Source organism: Magallana gigas, chromosome 7 (genome assembly GCF_963853765.1).
Source record: "Magallana gigas chromosome 7, xbMagGiga1.1, whole genome shotgun sequence".
In the NCBI taxonomy this organism is placed as follows: Eukaryota; Metazoa; Mollusca; class Bivalvia; order Ostreida; family Ostreidae; genus Magallana; species Magallana gigas.
Window position 1 is genome coordinate 41,440,606 of NC_088859.1, and position 20,748 is coordinate 41,461,353.

The 20,748-nt window shown below is 36.5% G+C and overlaps 1 protein-coding gene across 2 annotated transcripts in view; it reads left to right on the top strand.

Annotated features, from left to right (window-relative positions):
* The window catches only part of LOC105340093 (ciliogenesis and planar polarity effector 1), a 42,670-nt gene that overhangs the window by 20,271 nt on the left and 1,651 nt on the right, over window positions 1-20,748 (top strand). For both annotated transcript variants that reach the window (XM_066065218.1, XM_034458952.2), the window contains 29 exons: window positions 1,645-1,826; window positions 5,898-5,972; window positions 6,691-6,911; window positions 7,114-7,285; window positions 7,386-7,611; window positions 7,707-7,837; window positions 7,964-8,190; window positions 8,532-8,699; window positions 9,013-9,243; window positions 9,554-10,899; window positions 11,221-11,304; window positions 11,434-11,785; window positions 11,934-12,731; window positions 12,829-12,938; window positions 13,127-13,172; window positions 13,292-13,433; window positions 13,847-13,977; window positions 14,460-14,577; window positions 14,828-14,964; window positions 15,391-15,674; window positions 15,946-16,090; window positions 16,304-16,506; window positions 17,124-17,267; window positions 17,749-17,995; window positions 18,272-18,770; window positions 18,890-19,198; window positions 19,300-19,419; window positions 19,535-19,633; window positions 20,186-20,305. In XM_066065218.1, coding sequence (XP_065921290.1) covers window positions 1,645-1,826; window positions 5,898-5,972; window positions 6,691-6,911; window positions 7,114-7,285; window positions 7,386-7,611; window positions 7,707-7,837; window positions 7,964-8,190; window positions 8,532-8,699; window positions 9,013-9,243; window positions 9,554-10,899; window positions 11,221-11,304; window positions 11,434-11,785; window positions 11,934-12,731; window positions 12,829-12,938; window positions 13,127-13,172; window positions 13,292-13,433; window positions 13,847-13,977; window positions 14,460-14,577; window positions 14,828-14,964; window positions 15,391-15,674; window positions 15,946-16,090; window positions 16,304-16,506; window positions 17,124-17,267; window positions 17,749-17,995; window positions 18,272-18,770; window positions 18,890-19,198; window positions 19,300-19,419; window positions 19,535-19,633; window positions 20,186-20,305 — 7,067 coding nt within the window. The remainder of the gene's footprint in view (window positions 1-1,644; window positions 1,827-5,897; window positions 5,973-6,690; window positions 6,912-7,113; window positions 7,286-7,385; window positions 7,612-7,706; window positions 7,838-7,963; window positions 8,191-8,531; window positions 8,700-9,012; window positions 9,244-9,553; window positions 10,900-11,220; window positions 11,305-11,433; window positions 11,786-11,933; window positions 12,732-12,828; window positions 12,939-13,126; window positions 13,173-13,291; window positions 13,434-13,846; window positions 13,978-14,459; window positions 14,578-14,827; window positions 14,965-15,390; window positions 15,675-15,945; window positions 16,091-16,303; window positions 16,507-17,123; window positions 17,268-17,748; window positions 17,996-18,271; window positions 18,771-18,889; window positions 19,199-19,299; window positions 19,420-19,534; window positions 19,634-20,185; window positions 20,306-20,748) is intronic.

Here is a 20,748-nt window from a genome sequence, read left to right on the forward strand (position 1 = left end):
AAATTTGCAGTCAAATTATTAATTTTAAAACAAAAGTTATGCTTACAGGGGGTCCAAAAAAATTTCATTGAAATCAGTCTCTCTGAGTGAGATAAATATTATCTAGCAACAGATATGTGCTTAAAAGCTTAATAATCACATGTTTACGTTAGATATTAAATAAAGGACTATGTGCAGTTTTATGCATTTTTTGCCCCCAAAATTAAAGTTTTATAAAGCGCTTTAAAAATAAGGGCGAAGATAGTTAGAATCATATTAGAAATAAGGGTGCAAAAGGTTATCACCACAGTGACGTCATAATGTAGGAATGACGTCATGAAGATTGCCTAATTTTGATAAATGGATGTTTTGAGGCAAAATATGGGTGTTTTCCAATGATTTTTCGATTGGGAAACATTGAGCGCAGGCTTGCTCAAGTACCATTTTATAGTATAATGTGTATAATTATCTGAAGAAAAACATATGTTAAAATCTTACTTGAGTAGACCTGTGCACTTTACCGGTACTTCCGAATGCAAAATATAAAGCAAAAATGAGAATATTTTCATCCGTTTGCAAATTTGCGGGAATAAGGTCATAAAGTTGACGTCATAGATAAATAGCCAATGAGCAATGGTGGTTCAAATCAAGATTAACGTGATAGGCGTCCACTGTACAATGATTTATGAAGATTTGATTTTTATACGACACTATTTAAAAATTGGTTAAAATTTAGGGCAGATATTAGACCATACTGCACAGTCCTTTTCAGTTTAATTCATATTTGTTAATTATTTTTTGAAACGTTACAAAGCAAAATGCTTTTTTGGAATGTATCTTGGTCTGTAGACAAATGTCCCCCCCCCCCCCCCCCCCCATGAAACAACAAACCTTTTGGTATAAATATGCTTAATAACAACATATAAAATCCCTCAAATGGAATTTTTGTTTTACACAGTTATCAAAAAATGACTTTTAGAGCCTCGGCTCGACAGTCTTATCATTGGCAGTCCTTTGGGTTCATATCATTCATGAATATTTAAGGAATAAGGAATTCTTTGAGTATAATGAGGTGATAATTTCGGTCGGGCGTGGTCAAGTCCAATAAAGCCTGAAGGGCTATATGATAGATTTGACCACGCCCTGACCGAAATTATCACCTCATAATATTCAAAGAATGATTCCTTATAACTTGTTTAAGTATAACTCGGTTATGCTTTAAGATACACCCATTTTGTGTCACTCATTTTTTATGAAGTTATTGGGTTATAGGGTACAAAGTTGATTCGTAATGTTATCACAGACAAAGACAGTTGAAAATGTAAATATTAAAGTTTAACTAACATAGTTTGGATGAAATTTACCTTTTTTATCAACATAAATATTGGGTTATTACTAGAGTTATTGCGCAAGATTAAAACAACCTTTTGCCATGGAATCATGTTCTTTTGACTCTCTATCTTTAATATTTAGTTAAACAATATATAACAGAAATGCATATCAAATTCTACTTGAAATATCTTGTAATAATGATAACACACACATTGGTAATTAATAGTAATTATCTTTAAAAGATAAAAGATCCTCTGACTCATTTCCTTTATGAACAAATAGTGATAGTGGGGGTTGATAATTACAAACCAAGTGTAATGTCTCTTTGGACAGGTTGTGTGGGGCCTGGAAGCTGCTGTACCAGGGTTTGATTCAGTTCCAGGCGGCTCTCCAGCACGGCGGCGGAGTCCAGAGAGAGGCGGAACAGCTGCGGAGTCTGATGTTTGCAGTAGAGCAAATTATTCATCAGATTGATGGCAGCACTACCAGGAAAGCTGCAACCAAAGTACCACAAGGTGAATTCACTCAGCCCAAGGGTTACATATGATTGAAAGAACCAAGATTCCTTTTTACTGAACATGTATTGAAAAGATTGCCTAATGATCGGTATAAATTACAAATAAGGTGATGCTTCTCTTTGTAAATAAAGCAAACAAATACAAGACTGTAGATTCCTAATTAAATGCTAGAAATTAAAACCTTGTAAAATCAAAAATAAATTTCGCGAATTTTAAAATCTTGCTTTTATTTTTTGGACAGATGAAAACTTAAACTATGATAAAAATTAGATGTTCAAAATATTATATTTCTTGCGGTTCGATGCCAAACAGTTGAATTGTGGAATTAAGAACTCACTTCAAATAAGAAACCTACAGTATTTTGATATTGTAAACGTTTGAAATATTTTGATGTGTAATATGATAAAATAGGAAAATCTAGTTGGCCTTCCCCATTAAAAACAGATGTTGTTTACATTTTTAGCTCACCTGAGCTGAAAGCTCAAGTGAGCTTTTTTGATCAAAATATGTCCTTTGTCTGTTGTTGGCGTTGGTGTTGGCTTTTTCATTGGAAACTTTTCACATTTTCATCTTCTTCTCCAGAACCACTGGGTAGATTTCAACCAAACTTGGCACAAAGCATCACTGGGTGAAGGGAATCCAAGTTTGTTAAATGAAGGGCCACATTCTCTTTAAAGGGAGATAATTTAGAATTATTGAAAATTTGTTGGTATTTTTCAAAAATCTTCTTCTCAAAAACTATTTGGCCAGAAAAGCTGTAACTTGTATGGAAGCATCTTCAGGTAGACTAGATTCAAGTTTGGAAGCATCTTCAGGTAGATTAGATTCAAGTTTGTACAAATCATGGTCCCCGGGGGTAGGGTGGGGCCACAATGGGTGGATGGATTTTTTCATAAGAATGTATAGAGAAAATACTTTTAAAAATCGTCTTCTCAAAAACTATTAGATCAGAAAAGCTCAAATTGGAGTGGAAGCATCCTCAGATAGTGTAGATTTTAAGTTCATTTAAATCATGGTCCCCAGGGGTAGGGTGGGGCCACAATGGGGGGATGAATTTTTACATTGGAGTATATAGATAGAATCTTTTAAAATCTTCTTCTTAAAAACTATTAGGCCAGAAAAGCTAAAACTTGTGTGGAGGAATCCTCAATTAGTGTAGATTCAAGTTTTTTTTTTTTTAAATCATGGTCCTCAGGTGTAAGGCATGACCACAATGGGGGGGGATGAGAAAAGTGAGGCCACAAAGTGGGGGGGGGGGGGTTTCCATATAAATATGTGGATAACGATTGGCATTTTGAAAGGGGAGAGGGTATATAGGAATATATAGAGAAAAACCATCATACAGGTACAACAACAAGAGGGGCTTGGTATTTACCATATAAATATCTGGATATAAAAATTGGCAGAGTTTTAAAAAATTTTGAGCAAGATTTACTGTACTTAGTTGTCAAGATATTTTGATTTTGATATTGTAATGCTAATTTGATCAGAGTTAAGGCTATTGTTGCTCAGGTGAGCTATGTGGCCCCTGGGCCTCTTGTTAATGATGTTGTTCACATTTTTAATGACGTAAAAATTAATTTACACCTGTACCTTGACATTTAATGTGATTCGCATTTTGGAAAGCGTGTTCAGTATAACTGTATATGGAATTTCCCATCATTTATGCAAAATCAGTTCTAGAAAGATGTACATGCAGTCACACCTGTTTTAAGAGGCCACTTGTGGGAGTATGGCAAACTGGCAACTTAAGACAGGTGGCCTCTTAATTTAGGTTTTTTAAAATCAATGAAGAGTTGTTTTATTTTTAAACATAATTTTAACACACTTAACAAATTAAAAATTATAAGTCACATGAAATCCTTTTTATTTTACAGATTTCTGGAAAAAGTTTTATTATTTATTTTATAATTTTTTGTGTTGTGGAGATAATACAGGAAAGTCTTGATGGCTCGAACTTCGATCGCTCAAAGTTCTTGATTGCTCGAAAAGAGTCTCTGGCTCGGATTTTCCCTATATAACTAAGCCAATTTACTCGTAATACTCAAACTCTTGATCTCTCAAACCTTAATCCCTAGAAGTCAAACCTTCAGTTCCTTTATTCATTATCAATTGTTTATGGGAGTTGATTTTGATCAACTTTCCTATGCAGTTACTCTGGCAAACCAGAAGTGAAACAGTGTTTGGACATAAGCACAAATCAATACCGCTGACAACACTTAGTTTTTGAAAATAATCGATATATTTCAAGTGGGATTTTGAAGCATTGTTTTTTCAAGGAAACTTATTTGTAAATTTCTTGAAAATAGTCATATTTTACATGGTACGAACAATTTAGATATTTTTTGTTGTCGTATGTATTCCTAAGCTAGAGTTTAATATAGTCTTGTTTATTCAGACGCTCGGCTGTCTCCACAAATCTCCGACAAGCAGGGTCTCTCTCTTGCTTTTCTGAGATTAATGGAAACAGCTGAGCATCTGGTTGGATGAGACTAGAGTTCAATATTGCTTGGATCCATACAATTTCTCAGAAATATTTAGATTACTGATATGTACTTTGATGGAATTAATTCTACTGTATATTGAAATATTACACAGCATGATTCATAGGGGGGGTTTCTCGAAATTCTTGTTGGAAAAGTTCTAAAATTCAATTTATAAAAAATGTATGTTATTCATGATCAAATACAAATAAAAAACTACTTGCCATGCAAAATAACACTTACATTCATTGCATTTTGCTGGAAGTTATCACAAACAGACATTATACATACTGAGTTCTATATATTCATTTCTTGATGCCGGTTTCCTGAATTAATGACATATCAGTTGTAACCATATAATGGATACCCTGTATTTTTTTATGGTATTTGTTCTTTCTTTCAGAATACATATATCGAATTTTATGCAAATGAAAAATAAAAAATAAAATCAACAGTGCTCAAAAGCATTTCATTTCCTAAAATTTGTAATACATATATGTACATGTTATAATATATGATATTAACCTACAAAAATTTAAAGATGTATCCTGTGCAAAACTATATATTAACAGAATTGTACCTTGAAAATAGAAGTGAACATACCGGTAAGCATGTTGCCTGTTGTTCGATACAGTTCGATCCAATTCAATGTATTTATATATTGAATTAATTTCTTCTCAAATAATACATTACATATCAAAAATCTTATATGTGTACAAATATTCTGTTGAATAGACATGTAATGTATATACAAAATGTGTTTCATGTACAGTTTCTGAACCAATTTATTCCTGCCTAGGGTGGAAAGAGGAGCAGTTTTATCAAAGGTGTTTTCAGGGAGAATATCAGATTCTGTGTTGTAAGAAGTGGTTTTTCTCTTAAATTTATCTTCTTGTGTTTGATTTTTCTCATTTGATGTACATGTAATTACCTGTACTAATCAATTAATGAAGAATGAAAAGTTGATAGTTCAAAGAATTATTTATTACAAGTACATGTACATCAATGTCATCAAATGACAATAGAATATTTGTTGGTGGATCGTAGGTTTGAGAGAAAGGGGTTTGTTTGTTGTGGGGAGAAATGCACATGGATATCATAATCTATGACTTGTTGTTTTATTTTTGGCACAAGCATAAATGGAAATACTAGTATGATAAAATGGAGTTTTATATCTTGACTTGTTTGTTCAAACATTCAAACTACATGCCTCAGAAAAGAAAATTGCTGTTATGCTACAATATACAGTAAAACACGGTTAAAGCCAACATGCTTATGAAGAATTGATGCTTACAGCGAAGTGATTTTCATTCCCCATGACTTTATTATATGTTGTAAACTTGACGGATATAATGAATTACGCTTATAATGAAGTAAAATCGCCCGACCCTGGCACTTTGTTATAAGCGTGTTTTACTGTATATTGTAGCATAACACAAAGGGTAGCACAAAGGGTATTTTGGGAGCACCATTGTATCCATTCAGAACTGATGTAACTGTTTATGAAATCTATGTATGTAATTAAAGCTATATTAGAAAAATCTAACAAAACTAAATGTAGTTTTAACTCTGACCTTTTCTCTAGGGGAGAAGCTCAGTCTAGATGGAATGCATACGAAAGCTGTAGATGCTTGGAAGAAAGAGATAGAGCACCTGACAGGTGTGTATTGAATTAAGCACCTAACATCAACCACCGAATGGGCCATTTAAATGAAAGATTTGCATGTACTGTAAACTTATTACATGTATACATTTGTATGTTAATTTTTCATTTTTTTGGTGGTTCTTCTATATAAGGTACAATGTTAAACGGTATACAGATATGTATATACCTAGAGAATAATACTTACCCTTCTCTACATTACACCCTGTATCAGCCTAAGACACCAATATCAGCTGGATGGTCGAAGACCCGAAGGCTGATAATGGTCGAGGGCTGATACAGTACAGAGTGTAATATGGAGAAGGGTATGTATTATTATATTTATTACATACTTCAGTAATAACATCAGAGCTATTTTCTATGCCTCATTTCAATCAAGACATGATTACGTTAGATGTTTTTTCTTCAATTTTTAACTAATTCTAAAGGGGAAAAACCAGAGAAGTTCCACAAGGGATGTGATACAGATCCGTATCAGCCCTGCATGCACATCAGTATTAGCTCTGCAGGCTGATATGCCCATTATGAAGTTAGCTGTATCACATATGCAAAAACACTGTATTATTTCTAAGATTTTTTCTCGATTAAATTTAAACTAACATTTCAGCCTGATATTGCACACAAAAAATCTAAAACGTTTACAGTATAACAAGGTGACATTCAAATGCTTATAGATATAAAGAACAGCAGAATAACATTCAGAAATTGGTTGTAGACAAGGCAGAGGATGTGGAGAGAATAAGCCATAACCTGCATTCTGTTTTGTACACCTACATTATAAAGGAAGATCTTGGGAAATGTGTGGACTTTGTGGACTCTCTAATTGTCCAGGGAAATGTGTCCTCCTCCATATTGGACCACCAGCTGCCAACAAGTGGAGCGGGGGTGGAGAAACCTCCACTAATGACCATTGTTTACAATTCCATGAGGATGGAGGTAGACTGTCCATGCTATCTTCTTCATTTTTGTAATGCTACAAAATACTTGTAGCACTTACAATGCTCACTTTAGTATCATTGTTTCATCCCACTCCATTCGTTCAGATAATTCCATGGGATATTCCAAGATATGCATTGATATATTGCTTGAACATATTGATTTCTACCTCAGTATAATCTGATACTGTCTATCCCTGCAGCCTTATGGAGGGGAACATCAGGTGCCCTGTATCAAGAACAAGGGGGTGAGACAGCTAGTACAGAGCATGGCCCGCTTCATGGCCACCTACTTCACCAACGAGACTATGTATGTCTTTCCTCCCCATTGTCCTCAGCCCCTGCCCTCCATCCACTTGGGAAACACTAATAAAGGTATAGTGCTGTATTCAGTTTTTGGCAGCTACGCATTTTAGATGTTTTGAACCTGTTTTCTAGATTATGACTTTAATTTGGCATTTTTTTTAATTGACAGACAGTAGAATCATTCCCCGATACCATGATGACATTAACAGACTCGTCGCCAAGGAAGGGCTGAGTCGGGTGTGGACCACTGAGCGTACCCTGGAGTACCTGTTACTGAGTGGGTTGGTGTGTGAGGCAGCATGGTTCGCTGACCAGATGGGGGACTGGAAAGTCGGATTCCTGTTATCTGTGGCCTGTACCCAGCACAGGGGTATAGCCCCGAGGGTGTATAAAAAGTAAGTTTGGCAAGAATTACATCCAAACTCTTTTGCAGAATATGATATTGAACATAGAGGAAGATTTTCATAAAATCATTTTCGATTTATCTCAGGAAAAAGAAGCCCTTAGAGATTCCTCAGTCCCTGGAACCTGCTTCTCTTCTGCAGAGAAAGTTAGAATCCCTTGTCCATCTGCACAAAAGGGGTAGCCAGAAAGGTGCTGCGCACGAGGAGGCTAATGAGGGTAAATGTCAAGTCAATATTTAGGAATTTTGAACTGGATTTGTCACATGTGTTTAAACAGAATGTTGATGGGGTAAATCAAATTTCATTCAGCTGACCAGACTTTGTATTTTTCTTTTTTTGATAGGATTTATACCAATAAGTAATGAAACAAACATTGTTCAACTGTCAAGAACAATGGAGGACATATTGACAGCGGGCATTGTGAGCTCTGTGGAGGTGGTTCCTTGGCTTCTAACCACTTTGGTGCACCGCCTAATGGACACAGTGGCTCAGATGTCACCACTTGTTCCTCAGGACCTTTATCTCCCAGCTCCACCTCTTTATTGTCCCCAGCCCTCGGATACCAGTGAGGTAAGGCTGAATGCTAGGTCACTTACTCGCAATGTTTAAGGTTGAATGTGTCAATTTATTACTTTAATTTTATGTTTAAAATGATGTGTACTTTAGTCATATGTTATTATATAAATAGTGCCTGTTTGGGAGGGTAACAGTTGAAATTGACACCCCTCGAAAACCATTGTCAACCTCCGCTTCGCGCCACATTTTTATGCATTTAATGTATTGTGATCTTCTTCATTAATCTCCAGCTCAAGTTGAGTGTACATATATTTACACCCTGCTTGTTAGCCAATTAAATCTCGTGTTGCAAGATACATATGAAATAAATGGATATATGTATGTGGTCTTTTCAGTCCAAGAAGTCTATAGAGGTGGTGCGGGAGGGCAGGCTGAGGTTCCAGGCCTCCTCTCTGATCCAGCTGATCCTTGTGGTCCTCAACAGTTCTCACCTCTCTCTCCCGGTCACTCGCTGGTATGTACAGGAGCTCAGTGCCATCCAGGAGAGAGCCGCACAGTTCAAGGTAGGCAGTGGTAAACAAAATGTAAACAACACGAACTATGCATTCTATATTTATTGGATCATGTTGCTACAAGTAAACTTAACACTTTTTTAGCAATTTTTAAATTGATGACTGATAAGAGTTTAAAACAATTTTCGGGGAGATTGTATTTTCTATCATGGAGATGACAAAGCAAAATTTTGCCAAAAAATAGCACCCATAAAAAATCCAGCTATACAGTTTTTGATTTGAGAATTTATTCATAAGTGAAAATAAAATTTTGTAGTCAAATGTGTCTTCATTTCTAAAATTCATATATTTTCCAACACTTCAGTCCACAACTGAAGGGCCATGCTTGGAATTGCCTGAAGTCTTGCAACAGTACAGAGAAGTTGAGTCCTCACTACGACCTTTCCAAGATGTTGAGGCAGTGCAGCAAGTTTGTTTGAGTTTCAGGGACTTCTGCTCACTTCTTTGGCTTCTTCATGCTCGAGATAAACTATCCTATAACTTACGAAGTCGTGAAAAATACCTGAATGATGTGAATTACCAGGATTATTTACGCGTAAGTATTCAAAATGTAAAACCTTACATACCGGTAATTTGTCAGAAAATCTTTATTGTGTATTTTTACCAAAGTTTTTGGAAATAAACTATAAATTTGGGGTTTTTTTTCATTATCTTTTGTAAGTTACTGTGTGATTGAATAAGAAGTTCAAAATGATATGTAGAAAAAGAGTTGAATGAGTAAACATGATCCTGTAGCAAACTGCATTTCTAAAAGAAATTTCTTTTTTTTTCTCTGATTGCCATGCTTAAAAATAATAGTAAGAGATTGTATTGTTTATTACTGGTATCTTGTTTCTGTATTACAGGAAAGCTGGGAATCCAAAGAAGGAGAAAAATGGAACAGAGAATGCTTCACCACTCTTCAATGGGCTGTACAAATGCTGACCTTCAGTCGGTTTCTGCCAGATGAGGGATGCATTTTCAAAGTCATTCTCTCACTCTTGTTAGAGTTTCCTCCATCAGAGGACACAGCTGACATTTTGGCTGAACACTTTTATGACCCAGAGGTCCTAGATGCAGAAGTGCAAGAGAAACTGGAAAAGTTCCTGAATAATTGGCAAGCTGTTTTCATAGAACCAGAGGATGATGGGAAGTCAGCAAAACCAGAGCAGGAGGAGGAAGATGAAAATGATGGAAGGAAATCGGTCACATTTTTCCAAGCCTCCCCTCGTGGCCAGTCATTGTCCATGTATTTTTCCAAGCAGTGTGAAGCAGTCCTCAAAGTATTAAAGAAGAAAAGGAAGATATTTGGAGCCTATGATGAATTTGTTTTTGACAGCAGTGGTAGGATGCCTCCAGAAAGTCTGACTTCTAGTTTGGCACCAGAATCACTAGCGTTTTGTATTGGTTCCAGACCATTTGAAACCAAACTTTCATATCTGGAGTTTCTGGACACATTTTGTGCCATTTCTTTCACTAAGGTCGAAGATTCAGTGAAGAAAAGCACCTCAAAGCCCTTACCTCTCCTAATGCCATTTGCAGAGCACATCTGCTTGAAGGAGTTTGATGACTTGGATAAAGTTAGTAAACCAAGTGATGCAAAAACAAACTTAGTGGTGATGTCATCTCCTGGCAGGATGAGCCAGAATTCAGGGTCTACAGAACAAATCGGCAACTCTCCCTCACAAGCCAAGGGCAACATGACCAACCTTGCATCCAAGTTCTACCAGTCGGAGGAAGCACTGTACAAAGGACAACAGGTTGGAGCAGAGAACTTGTGGTCAGTGGAGGCAGATTTTGGCTCAAGGTATGCACGCCTGCAGAAGTGTCTGGACTGGTTAGCAGTGTGGTGTAAGAAGCAACATTCTTTGGGCCTCCACTGGAAGGGGGAACAAGATTTGGAATTCCGACCAACCATGAAAATTGATGTGTCGCCGCGGCTGGTGGTATTGGCACTTTGGCTGCTAGAAAACAAGTATAGTACAAAGTCTTCAAGTAGGAATGTGACTCTGAGAGAGAAAAAGGATATAGTTGAACGACATTCTTTAGACAATTTAGTTACACAAGTAAACTCAGAAGTTACAGAGGCCTTGCAAAAAAAGACCAGGAGACCAAGGAGGAGAGCAGACCGTCCACCAAGCACCAGTTTAGAGCAAGAACCAGAACAAGAGGCCAGTCAGATGCACTCTGCTTATGAAGAGTTATTGAATGGGTAAGATGAATTTGATGAGCAGTCACAGTTATGACAGCTTTCATTTGTTAAAACATGTTTATTTGTGAATGTAATATTAGAAAAATCAGCTTTACTGCAAAAACAAAAAAAGAAATGTGGCCTGTTTGCTAAGGATCCAGTTGGACTAACTTGTGTCCATTGACAATGTAATGAGAATTTGAAAGCAATTCATTGTATATAATCTTTAATTTGTTCTCCATGGACCATAAATCACAATCTTTTGGTAAGAAGAACAGATACTACTCTTAGATAATCTATTGGAGATGTTTTAAAAGATCATTGTCTTCTTTTTTTTTTTAGCAAAGAGGATAGTAGTTCTCTAGAAGTCAGCTCTCTAGACCAAGAGGCATTCACTAGAGAGTTCCAATCTTCAAACACTTTCAAGTAAGATACTGTATTATCAATTGTAAACTTTTAAATTTACATTTAAAAAGTTCAAGATTTTTCTTATTTTCTTGTATTAATGAAGGTATTACCATTTGACAGGAATTTTTATTGTTAAATTTTCTTCAGACTTGGAAGCAGGCCTAATTCCAGGGAAAGGAGTGCAGATTATTATGATTTTGGAAGACAAATTGATGTTGATAAATGGTCATCCAGTAGAAGAGCTCATAGCAGAGGCCATTCTCCAAATAGCAGCAGACAGTCCACCTTAAATGGAAGCAGACGGTCAAGAGATAGGGAGAGGTCTGAGAGAATGTCCCCACAGGGCAGGGGTCAGTCTCCTAGTTACAGAGGTCAGTCACCAAGTTACAGAAGTCAATCTGGTCATGTTAACCAGCAGCGACAGGGCTCAGAAGTACCAGGGGATATAGCTAATCAAATCCAAGGTATCATCAGAGGAGAACTCAGGAAAATGATGGAGGTAAAAAATTGTTTCAGTTGAATATGTCTGTTAACAGTGAAAGCCAAATTATTATCATATTGGGAATCTTTGAATGCATACAAGACCTTCACTAAAAAATAAATAGTAGCAATGGGTATTTCAATATTTTGTATGTCTCTATAAACAGGCACAGCACAGAAGCATGATGGCAATGATGGGAGCATTAGAAGAACCAGTGGAGGAAGCCATGACTCCTCACAGACAAGCTATGCATCACAGTCCTCCAAGGGTTAATGACACGAGGAATACCATGGTCCTCGAAGAGCTGGAAACAAGTGAGGACAGGAGGAGGTCACGGAGGTCACCCAGGAGGAGGTTTGATTCTCCTGAGGAGCGAGGACTACGTTCAGAAAGGCAGATGTCTGAAAGGAGAGGCAGGTCAGGAGAAAGGTTCCATCAATATCAAGATGACCCTAATGTTATTCCTCGATATCTGAAAGTAGAAGCAGAGAGGGACATTGATGATGAACCATTCAGGTTGCCTCCTATTCCTATGCCTGCATGGGCTGAAGTACCTCAGGGGCCATTGCGAGAAGATAATCAACAAGTTCCACTGCTCCAGCTGGAGAGAGGTCGAGCCCCACCAATGGCTTACCATGGACCACATCAAGTTCCTGAGAGAAATCTTCCACGTGTTTCTCCTGGTCCGCCCTCACAGCCCCCGCCTTCTTACCAAGAGAGCTTTTTTATTCCACCTGTAACACATACTCCTGAGGAACAGAGACAAACACAGAGGGTTGTGCCACAGTCTATAGAAATGCCTTTGCTTAAATTGGTTCCTGAAGACAAGCCTTACCTTGGGCCTCAGAACATGTCCAGCTTTGGGCGTCTACTGGATCCTGCACTGCTAGTGGCACATGAACAGGAATTACAGGAGAAAGAAATGTCCAAGTACAAACACGCAAGAGAGTTTTTCAATCAGCAGGTATATTTTTGGCAAAGATTTATCATTCCATGGTTACAGTAGGAAAAAAAGATATCAAAGATTAAGGATTAAAGAAATCATTTTATTTCATTTGAAGGTGGAAAATTTTGAAGAAAAAGAGCAGAAACAGCTTGGGAGCCATCTCTTACAAGCTAACTTACATGGCCAGTCACAGAGAGAAGAGAATGAAATGGAACGGTCTTTGAGGTACCTATTTGATTATTGATACCAAACATAAGGACATAATTTGATTAGCTTGTATTTTTGTATAAATGACCATTGTGTAATATACTCTTCATGATTTGATGAATAGAAAACCAACAGTCTTCTGCTCAGAAATACATGTGATTTGAACGGAATGTTTTATTTGAAAACATGCAATTATATCTTCATAGGAGAAGAAGAAAACAAAAACCAGCTGAAAAAGAAGAAACTGAAAAGGTGTGTTGAACTTTTTTTTTTTTTTTGAGAGAGAGAGAGAAGGGGGTTGAGGACTAGCTTTAAAATAGTGTTTGTGGAATTTCATAGAGGAACTCAATGCTTATGTTCTTCCTACATAGGTTTCTTCAGAATCAGGAGGGTCTCCCAAAGAGGAAAGTGAAAAGGCTTCTGAAAAAGATGCTACAGACAACATAGAGAAATCCACAACAGAAGAGGAGGATGAGGAGGCAGGAATCCATGATGGTTATGCTATCCAGCCAGGTCAGTATCAAGACCAGAGTAGTGGTGTGAAAGAAGTAAAGAAAAAAGTATAAAAAATAGTAAATTAGCGGTGAAAATTTGTGCAGAGAACTGTATTTAAATGCAATTTGTAATGCAAACTTACAACAAAACAACTTGTATGGCATCTTGGATTCTCTTATTACTCTTCATTGCTCTCACCAGGAATATTAAAAGTTCCACAGTACATGTATAAAACTAGATATAATATAGATATAATTTCTATATATTCTGGTAGTATTTTTGTGACTTTGTGAAAATAGTCAGATATAAGGTACTGATATTAAAAAATAGACTTAGTACAGAGAAAATATGTACACTGGGGGTGCCAGAACACTAGAATTTAATGTTGCAATGTTCAGGTGATGTATAGTGTATTATTTCATTACTTCAAGGCTCTTTTGAAAATTACCTGGAAATGAATGAGAAAGATTTTGAAGCTGATACTAATGCACGGGTGCAGTACAGAACGGCCATGTTGATGAGAGAACAACTCGCTAAAGAAAAGAGAGAGAAGAGGAAAAAGGTAAACATGAATCACAAAAACTGCAGTTATTAAGGTAAAAATTAAATGCAGGACTAATTCCAATACATGAATACTGTATACAGGGTTATTTTCCCCCCATGTAATTTTCGCCCTTTTACACTTGCAAGCTTTTTCGCCCCATCTTGAATTCGCCCAGATGCAGTTGTGTTAACAGATATATTATTTGCAACATAGAATTCACCCAGTCTTAAATTTGCCCTCTAACAACGAGGGCGAAAGGGGCGAAAATAAAATGGGGGTGAATATTTCCCTGTATACAGTAGATGAAATGAATGTACACCTAGCCACCAAGACCATAATTTGAGAATAGACTTAAGTCAACTTGTACATTTTGAATATCTGGATTTACTCCTAACAGAAAGTCTGAAAACAGTATGTGCAGTCAGGTCATGATGATGTTTTTCCCTTTTAACAACTTTCTCTGCCTACAAAACATTTAATATCATATGATTTCCCTGAAGGTTGATTTTGCTACCATGACAAAGAACTATGAGGATGCTCAAATAGGAACCGGAGCCTCTTTAGAAATGGAGAGTGTGAGAACAGCTGAAGCAGCCACATCAATTACCAAAGACACTGGTAGTTATCAAAGCAAATTCTTACTTAGACATAGAGTTATCTTATATAGTAAGAAGCATTTGTATATGAGGAATTCTCCTCTGCATGATATATGACGTTAATTTAGGAAGCATTTGTTTAACAGGGATTTTTTTTAAATTTATGATTCATACATGATTTGTACAGAAATTTCATATATATTATGTATATCCAATATTCTGTTATGTTTTGTATAAACAAGAACTATACGGATTGAATTTTGGTATTTAAGGTGTGGATCCTATACAGGAGGCCATTATGGAGTACAACAGAAGTCGTCAGGGGCGGGCTCTCCCCCCAGACATATATCTGGGCCTCCGGTTCGCTGATGCTAATGGACAACCTCCAACTCCAAACCTCCATCAAGGGGTAGGAGGTTTTTTTTTGTCTTATTTAAATACATGCTGGCTATTTGAATCATTTCTTGAATACATTTTGTACATTCTGAAACTTTATTCATCAGCACTATGTTATTTTGATAAAGTTTGGTCAGTTTTATTTTTTAATGAAGCTACTAGTATATTGATTTCCTGTTATAAAGGAAAGGATCTATAATATACCAGTACTGATTAAGTAAAGACTCATTGAAAAATAAAAGATGTATAACCCCCAAAAATACAATAAATCAGCCATATACCACCTCAACAAATGCTAAAAATACACCAATCATGGTTCCTTTTTGGTACTTTGATATTAAAAGTTTAATTGCTTTAAACCTTACATGAAAATAAAACCTTGATTTACTTAATGGAAGACTATCCAATTTCTGTGCAACTTTCCACTTTAAACTTTTAGGAAAGACCAAAAGGTAGATCATACATCAATGTGGTGGATCTTGATGCCTCAGCTGTGCTTCATGACCTTGGAAAACTTCCTGAGAAAGAAGAACCTGCAGGGGATGACCTTGGTCTGGCTCCTCAGTCTGTAACCATGACAACGGCTCAGGGTCGTAACCTTGAAGAGCTGGAGGAATCCATGAGAGGTGCATTGCGACCAGCTCAGCCAACCGTTGAGCGGCCATTTAAACAGGATTCCGTCACTGTTCGCATGTTTGAATCTCATCTCCCACATCACAATAGGTTAGAATATAATAAACATTTTAATAAATGTTGTTATTTTTTTTTTTATGAATCCTCTTTGGCTATGAATTCTTAGATCAAACTTATCAATGTTAGCTGAATTTTTCCTCTTTTTATCTTAAGAATAAATGATATTCATATCATTAAATTATTTACATTAAGAAGAATAAAAGATAGTAAATGGAATTAAAGTATCATACAAGAACACACTGTTGATAACGTCGGTGTTATGGTAATGATGAGGTTGACGTACATGACATTCCTTCTTCAGAGTGTCTGTAGCGGTGATGCCTAGGGACAGTGTGGAGGGTTCGAGGGGGGCAGTAATAGAAAGACTCAGGGACATGGGACGCCAGATGTCCACCATTGACCAGATGGCAGCTAACATAGAGCGTGACTTCCACAGCACAAGACTGGTAAACAGTGTAGCTTTATCTGTAATGCTGAGTTTGTTGAAATCTCTTTCAAATTTAAACATGAGTGAAGTTATTGAAACTATGTACCAGGTACATCAAGAACTTCTTTTTCTTTGGGGTCAAGATGAAATTAATAATAAAATGTTCAAGATTCTCTTTGTTTAAAGAGAGTAAAAATTGTTAGAGTAATCATGTTATGAAATGTTATCTTAGATGTTAAACACCTTGGATACACTTGGAAGTGTGGATGAAACCAGACCTCAACAGGAGAAGGAATCTGTGCCAACTCCCAAATCCTCCCGAAGATCACCTGTAAGGACCCCCAAATCCTCACGTAAATCCCCAACTCCTAGGACAGGAAGGACCTCTGACAGGACGCAGCCAATGACGTCCAGCGTAGAGGAAGAAAAGACGACGTAAGATTCTACTGATTAATGATACTGTAACTCTTCATATTCTATCTTGGTCATTTGTTAGTGTCATAATGTAAATTTTGTAAATTACAAATCATTTCTTAGATCCATTCATTTTATACATTAGTACAGATATAAGTATGTATTAAGATTTTTTATGCATTTTAAGTGTTTGAGTAAAAAAGAATCTATAAAAACTTTTGATTTATGGAAGTAGTTATCATTGAAAAATCTACTTGTATTTAAAGGCCCATAGATTAATATTTACATTCATCATTCATTTTATTATTTTATATATTAACTTCAATTTAAACAAGACACACTAAAAAACTTTTAAAATGGTATTCATTCTTGTAGGTTTATATTTTGTCAAGTACATGGTTGTAAATTTCCTTAACCACTTTTATTGAATTAAGCATAATTTATAGAGCAATTCTAGAGAAATAAACTTACATGTTCACAAACATTAGGTAAATTATGAAACATGTTTTACAATGTTATTGTAAGTTCATTCCTTGTGAGTACCATATGGAGGAACACATTTATTTGTGTGTTTAGGGCTATGCAAAGTAGATTTGGAGTTGAAGATTTTTATGTTGGTGTGATTAATCTTTCTGTAGGACTGGTGAAATAGTCAGGATGTCAGGACTTAGTGGAATAAGTGACATAATCGGAGAAATGGTGGAGAAAGGTGACATAGATCTGGAGGAGGCAGGCTTCACTGAAAGGGAAGCTGTCAAACTTGCTGAAAAAATTAAAATGAGGTAAGGTAGAATTGATACTCCTTTTAAAAGGTAATTAAGAATTTGTATCTCTTCAAGGTAAAGAATGATATGATGACTATTAATTTAATATTAATATCTGGCATTGTTATACCCCTGTAAAACAGATACTATATAACTTTATACGAAAAAAAGTCCAGCATTTTGACTGTTGGACTGGAACTGTTAGATTGGAACTGTTAGAATCGACTGTTAAAAAAGACTGTTGACCGGTGACGTCACTTTCCACCAAAACGTGTTATTGATTAGAAGGGGTATAACAAAACAGTTGTTGACTGTGTCTCGGGCAACAGTTGATCTGTCGGACCGGCTCGCAAACTGTTGCCCGCGGCCTTCGGCCTTGGGCAACAGTTTGCGAGCCGGTCCGACAGATCAACTGTTGCCCTCGACCCCAGTCAACAATTGTATACTATTTATTTTATTGTAAATGTGGACTTAATAACTTAACTTGATAATATTTCAGTGCCAGAACTGACCACACAGAGGAAGAAAGAGAAAGAATTCGTCACAGTTTAGAAATATTAGAGAAGATGTCCAAGGCCCCTGACAGCAAAGAGGAGGAAGAACGAAGACGGGAAGAGAAAGAACAGCTGAGGGCTTGGATGGTGGAGAAACGACACCAGAGATTGGAGGAGTACAAGAGGTATCGCTCAGAACTCCGGGAGCATGAGAAGAAGCCATTCAAACCAGACACCAGCTCAAAGTTCAAGGTAGTGCACTAGTTCTTTCTTTGTGCTTAATTGCTACGTGTAGATAGATTATGGAGATATTCTTTGGGTAGTGTAAAAGTTCTTCCGTTTGGTTTATAAGTACAAGTAAATAGAAAGGGACAATTTTCTTAATAGTAATACATATTTATGATTTTTGTTCTGTAAATGTCAAAGAATGTTAGCTATGTTGAAAAATACTATTTAAAGGTGCTTATTTCTAATTGATTGAAAGTTATATACTTGTTATAATCTGTGTACAATGTCTGTTTATTCTAGGGAACTTTCAAGGTGCCTGATAAAGAGAGGACAGGAAGGGAGGACATGCAGAGGAGGATGAAAGAGGCACAACAATTACTGGGAGACATCTTGACAGACAAGCCAGAACTTCCACCAGAACTACCTGCCAGGGAGAGAAGTCCCAGACGGAAGTCCTCCAAATCACCACCGAGGGAAAGAACCCTGTTTAAGTCTACTCCAGTAAGGGACCCTAGCCCCCGAGTCAGCAGTAGGAGACCAGTGTACAGACAACCCAGTCCTAAGAGGCAGCAGACGGTCAGAATCTCTACAGAAGTACAGGAGAGGGAGTACGATGACATGTTAGAGGATGATGAGGAGATCATACACAACCAGTTCCCGAAAACACCAGTGAGGAGGGCCGTCAGTCCAAAGACGCCAATGAGGAGGGCGGTCAGTCCTAAGACCCCAGGCAGACAGGTGCCTCGACTCAAACTTATGGACTCTGACGATTTCCTCCAGAATACTGGCGAGACAACAGGTAAAAACTTGTATAAATTGATGAAGTTGGTCAAATGTGAAAATTGTTGTATGAAGTCTTTGAAATGTTTATGTTAAAATTGTGACTTTGGCAGAGCTAAGGAAAAATTTGTTCTGTAGGTGAAATCTCTGAGTATGCTAGAGCTGTGGAGAGCATGGAGAACAGCCAGGACATCACAGTGCGGGACAGAGAACCAGCAAAACAAGAACCAGTCACAGAGTACAAGCAGAAGTCATTCAAGGACCTTGTGAGACTACAGAGACCAGAGGTTACCAGAAAGGCTCCACGCATTCAAGTGTCCAAAGAACGAGCATATGAAGAAGAACCTGATCATTATCAGAGATCTGAGAGAGAGACCAAAGAAAGAGAGGCTGTAAGCAGGGAACCCACTGAGAGAGGAACTAGTCGAGACCATCTTACAGTTCAAGGTGGGAAAGGCTGTCAATATTGCACAGATTACAAAATGTTTGGTTAGTAATATTTAACATAGAGCCCGTATACATTTTATGATTTATTTTAATTATTATAGAGCCCAAAAGAAAAGTGTCACCGAGAAGGGTGAAAACATATGCAGAGAGACTGAAGGACATGCGAGAAAACCAACCCAAATTTGGCACACCCATTGTTCCCAGAGTTCATGCACCTTCAAGTAACAATATGTCAATTTCTTTGTAATCTTTTTGTCATCACATTGAAAGCTTTGTAGAGGAGTAAGTTGCTTTATTGCCTTGGTTCTAAATGTAAATGGTTACTTACACTTACAGCTAAGACAACAACCATACAGAGGAAGCCTTCTGGCCCGGCCCATAAACCAAAGACCTATGTAGAACAACTACAGCAACTAAACCCTGGGAGCAGGAGAGGTCAGTTCACAGTCTCATTGGAATTTATTTGCCCTTTGTTTAATTGCTGTGATAATAATTGCATAAATATTATTTCTCTGAATTTTTCATTGAAAATACACTGAACATGTAGATGCTTGCACATACAGTCAGAAAAAGTTGGAAGGTCTATTATTTTTTACAAAAAATTAGTACTCAAAATTTGATATTTTACCAAAATTCTTAGCATTAAAATGTTGTGTTTACTAGTTAAATGAATTTTTTTATTGAAAAATTGTTTAATTATTTTTTCAGAATAGATGATTAAATTTTTAATATTGTATAATTGAAAAAATGGATTTTTCATGATAAAGGTCTTTGATGGACCCCTTAAAATAAACATCTTAAATTTACCAGATATTTGGGTATACTTTGAACAGTTGTAGTTTGTGCATGAATTTTAGCGCTGTCGATTTAGAAATAATACTTTTATATTATGTCACAATGTTAACCTTTTCCCACTGCCTTTTAGTATTTATGTTATTTTCATTTAGTTTTAATTCCAGAAAACATAATGGTTTGTTTCTCTTACAGGTCTGAGGTCTGCTGGGTCTAAAACAGTCCAGGGTCACACATTCCTGAAATCCCATAAACCTCTTCACCAACCCAAAACCTACGTTCAGCAACTTAAAAAAATACAAGCACCATTCAAAGGTGTGATAATTGACAGTGATGATGTTTGGTCAACATCTAATCAACTCTTTATAACATTACTGATATTGTCCCAAATACTGTTAAACAACTTTTATTTGCATTTGAAAAAATTTTGTGAGGTTTGCGAGAGCGTTTTCTTCACAATTATATCTCACCGTGAAATAGACATTAAATGTCTCTGGTATATTATTTTTAGAATTATCTACATCTTGATTGCAAAAATTAGTTAGCGTGAACCACTTTATCTTTGGTAAATTGCAAAATAAAGTTGCAGTGACTTGATGATGGTAGGGATAAGTACCTATGAATGAGAAGCGATCATCATGAATTTAATTTTGAAGGCATATTTTGCATGGTTAAGGTTGTAAGGAAACCTAAATGTTATGGAAACTGTTTAGATTTGAAACAGCAAAGTATTATTAGATTGTTACTTTGTACTTGCA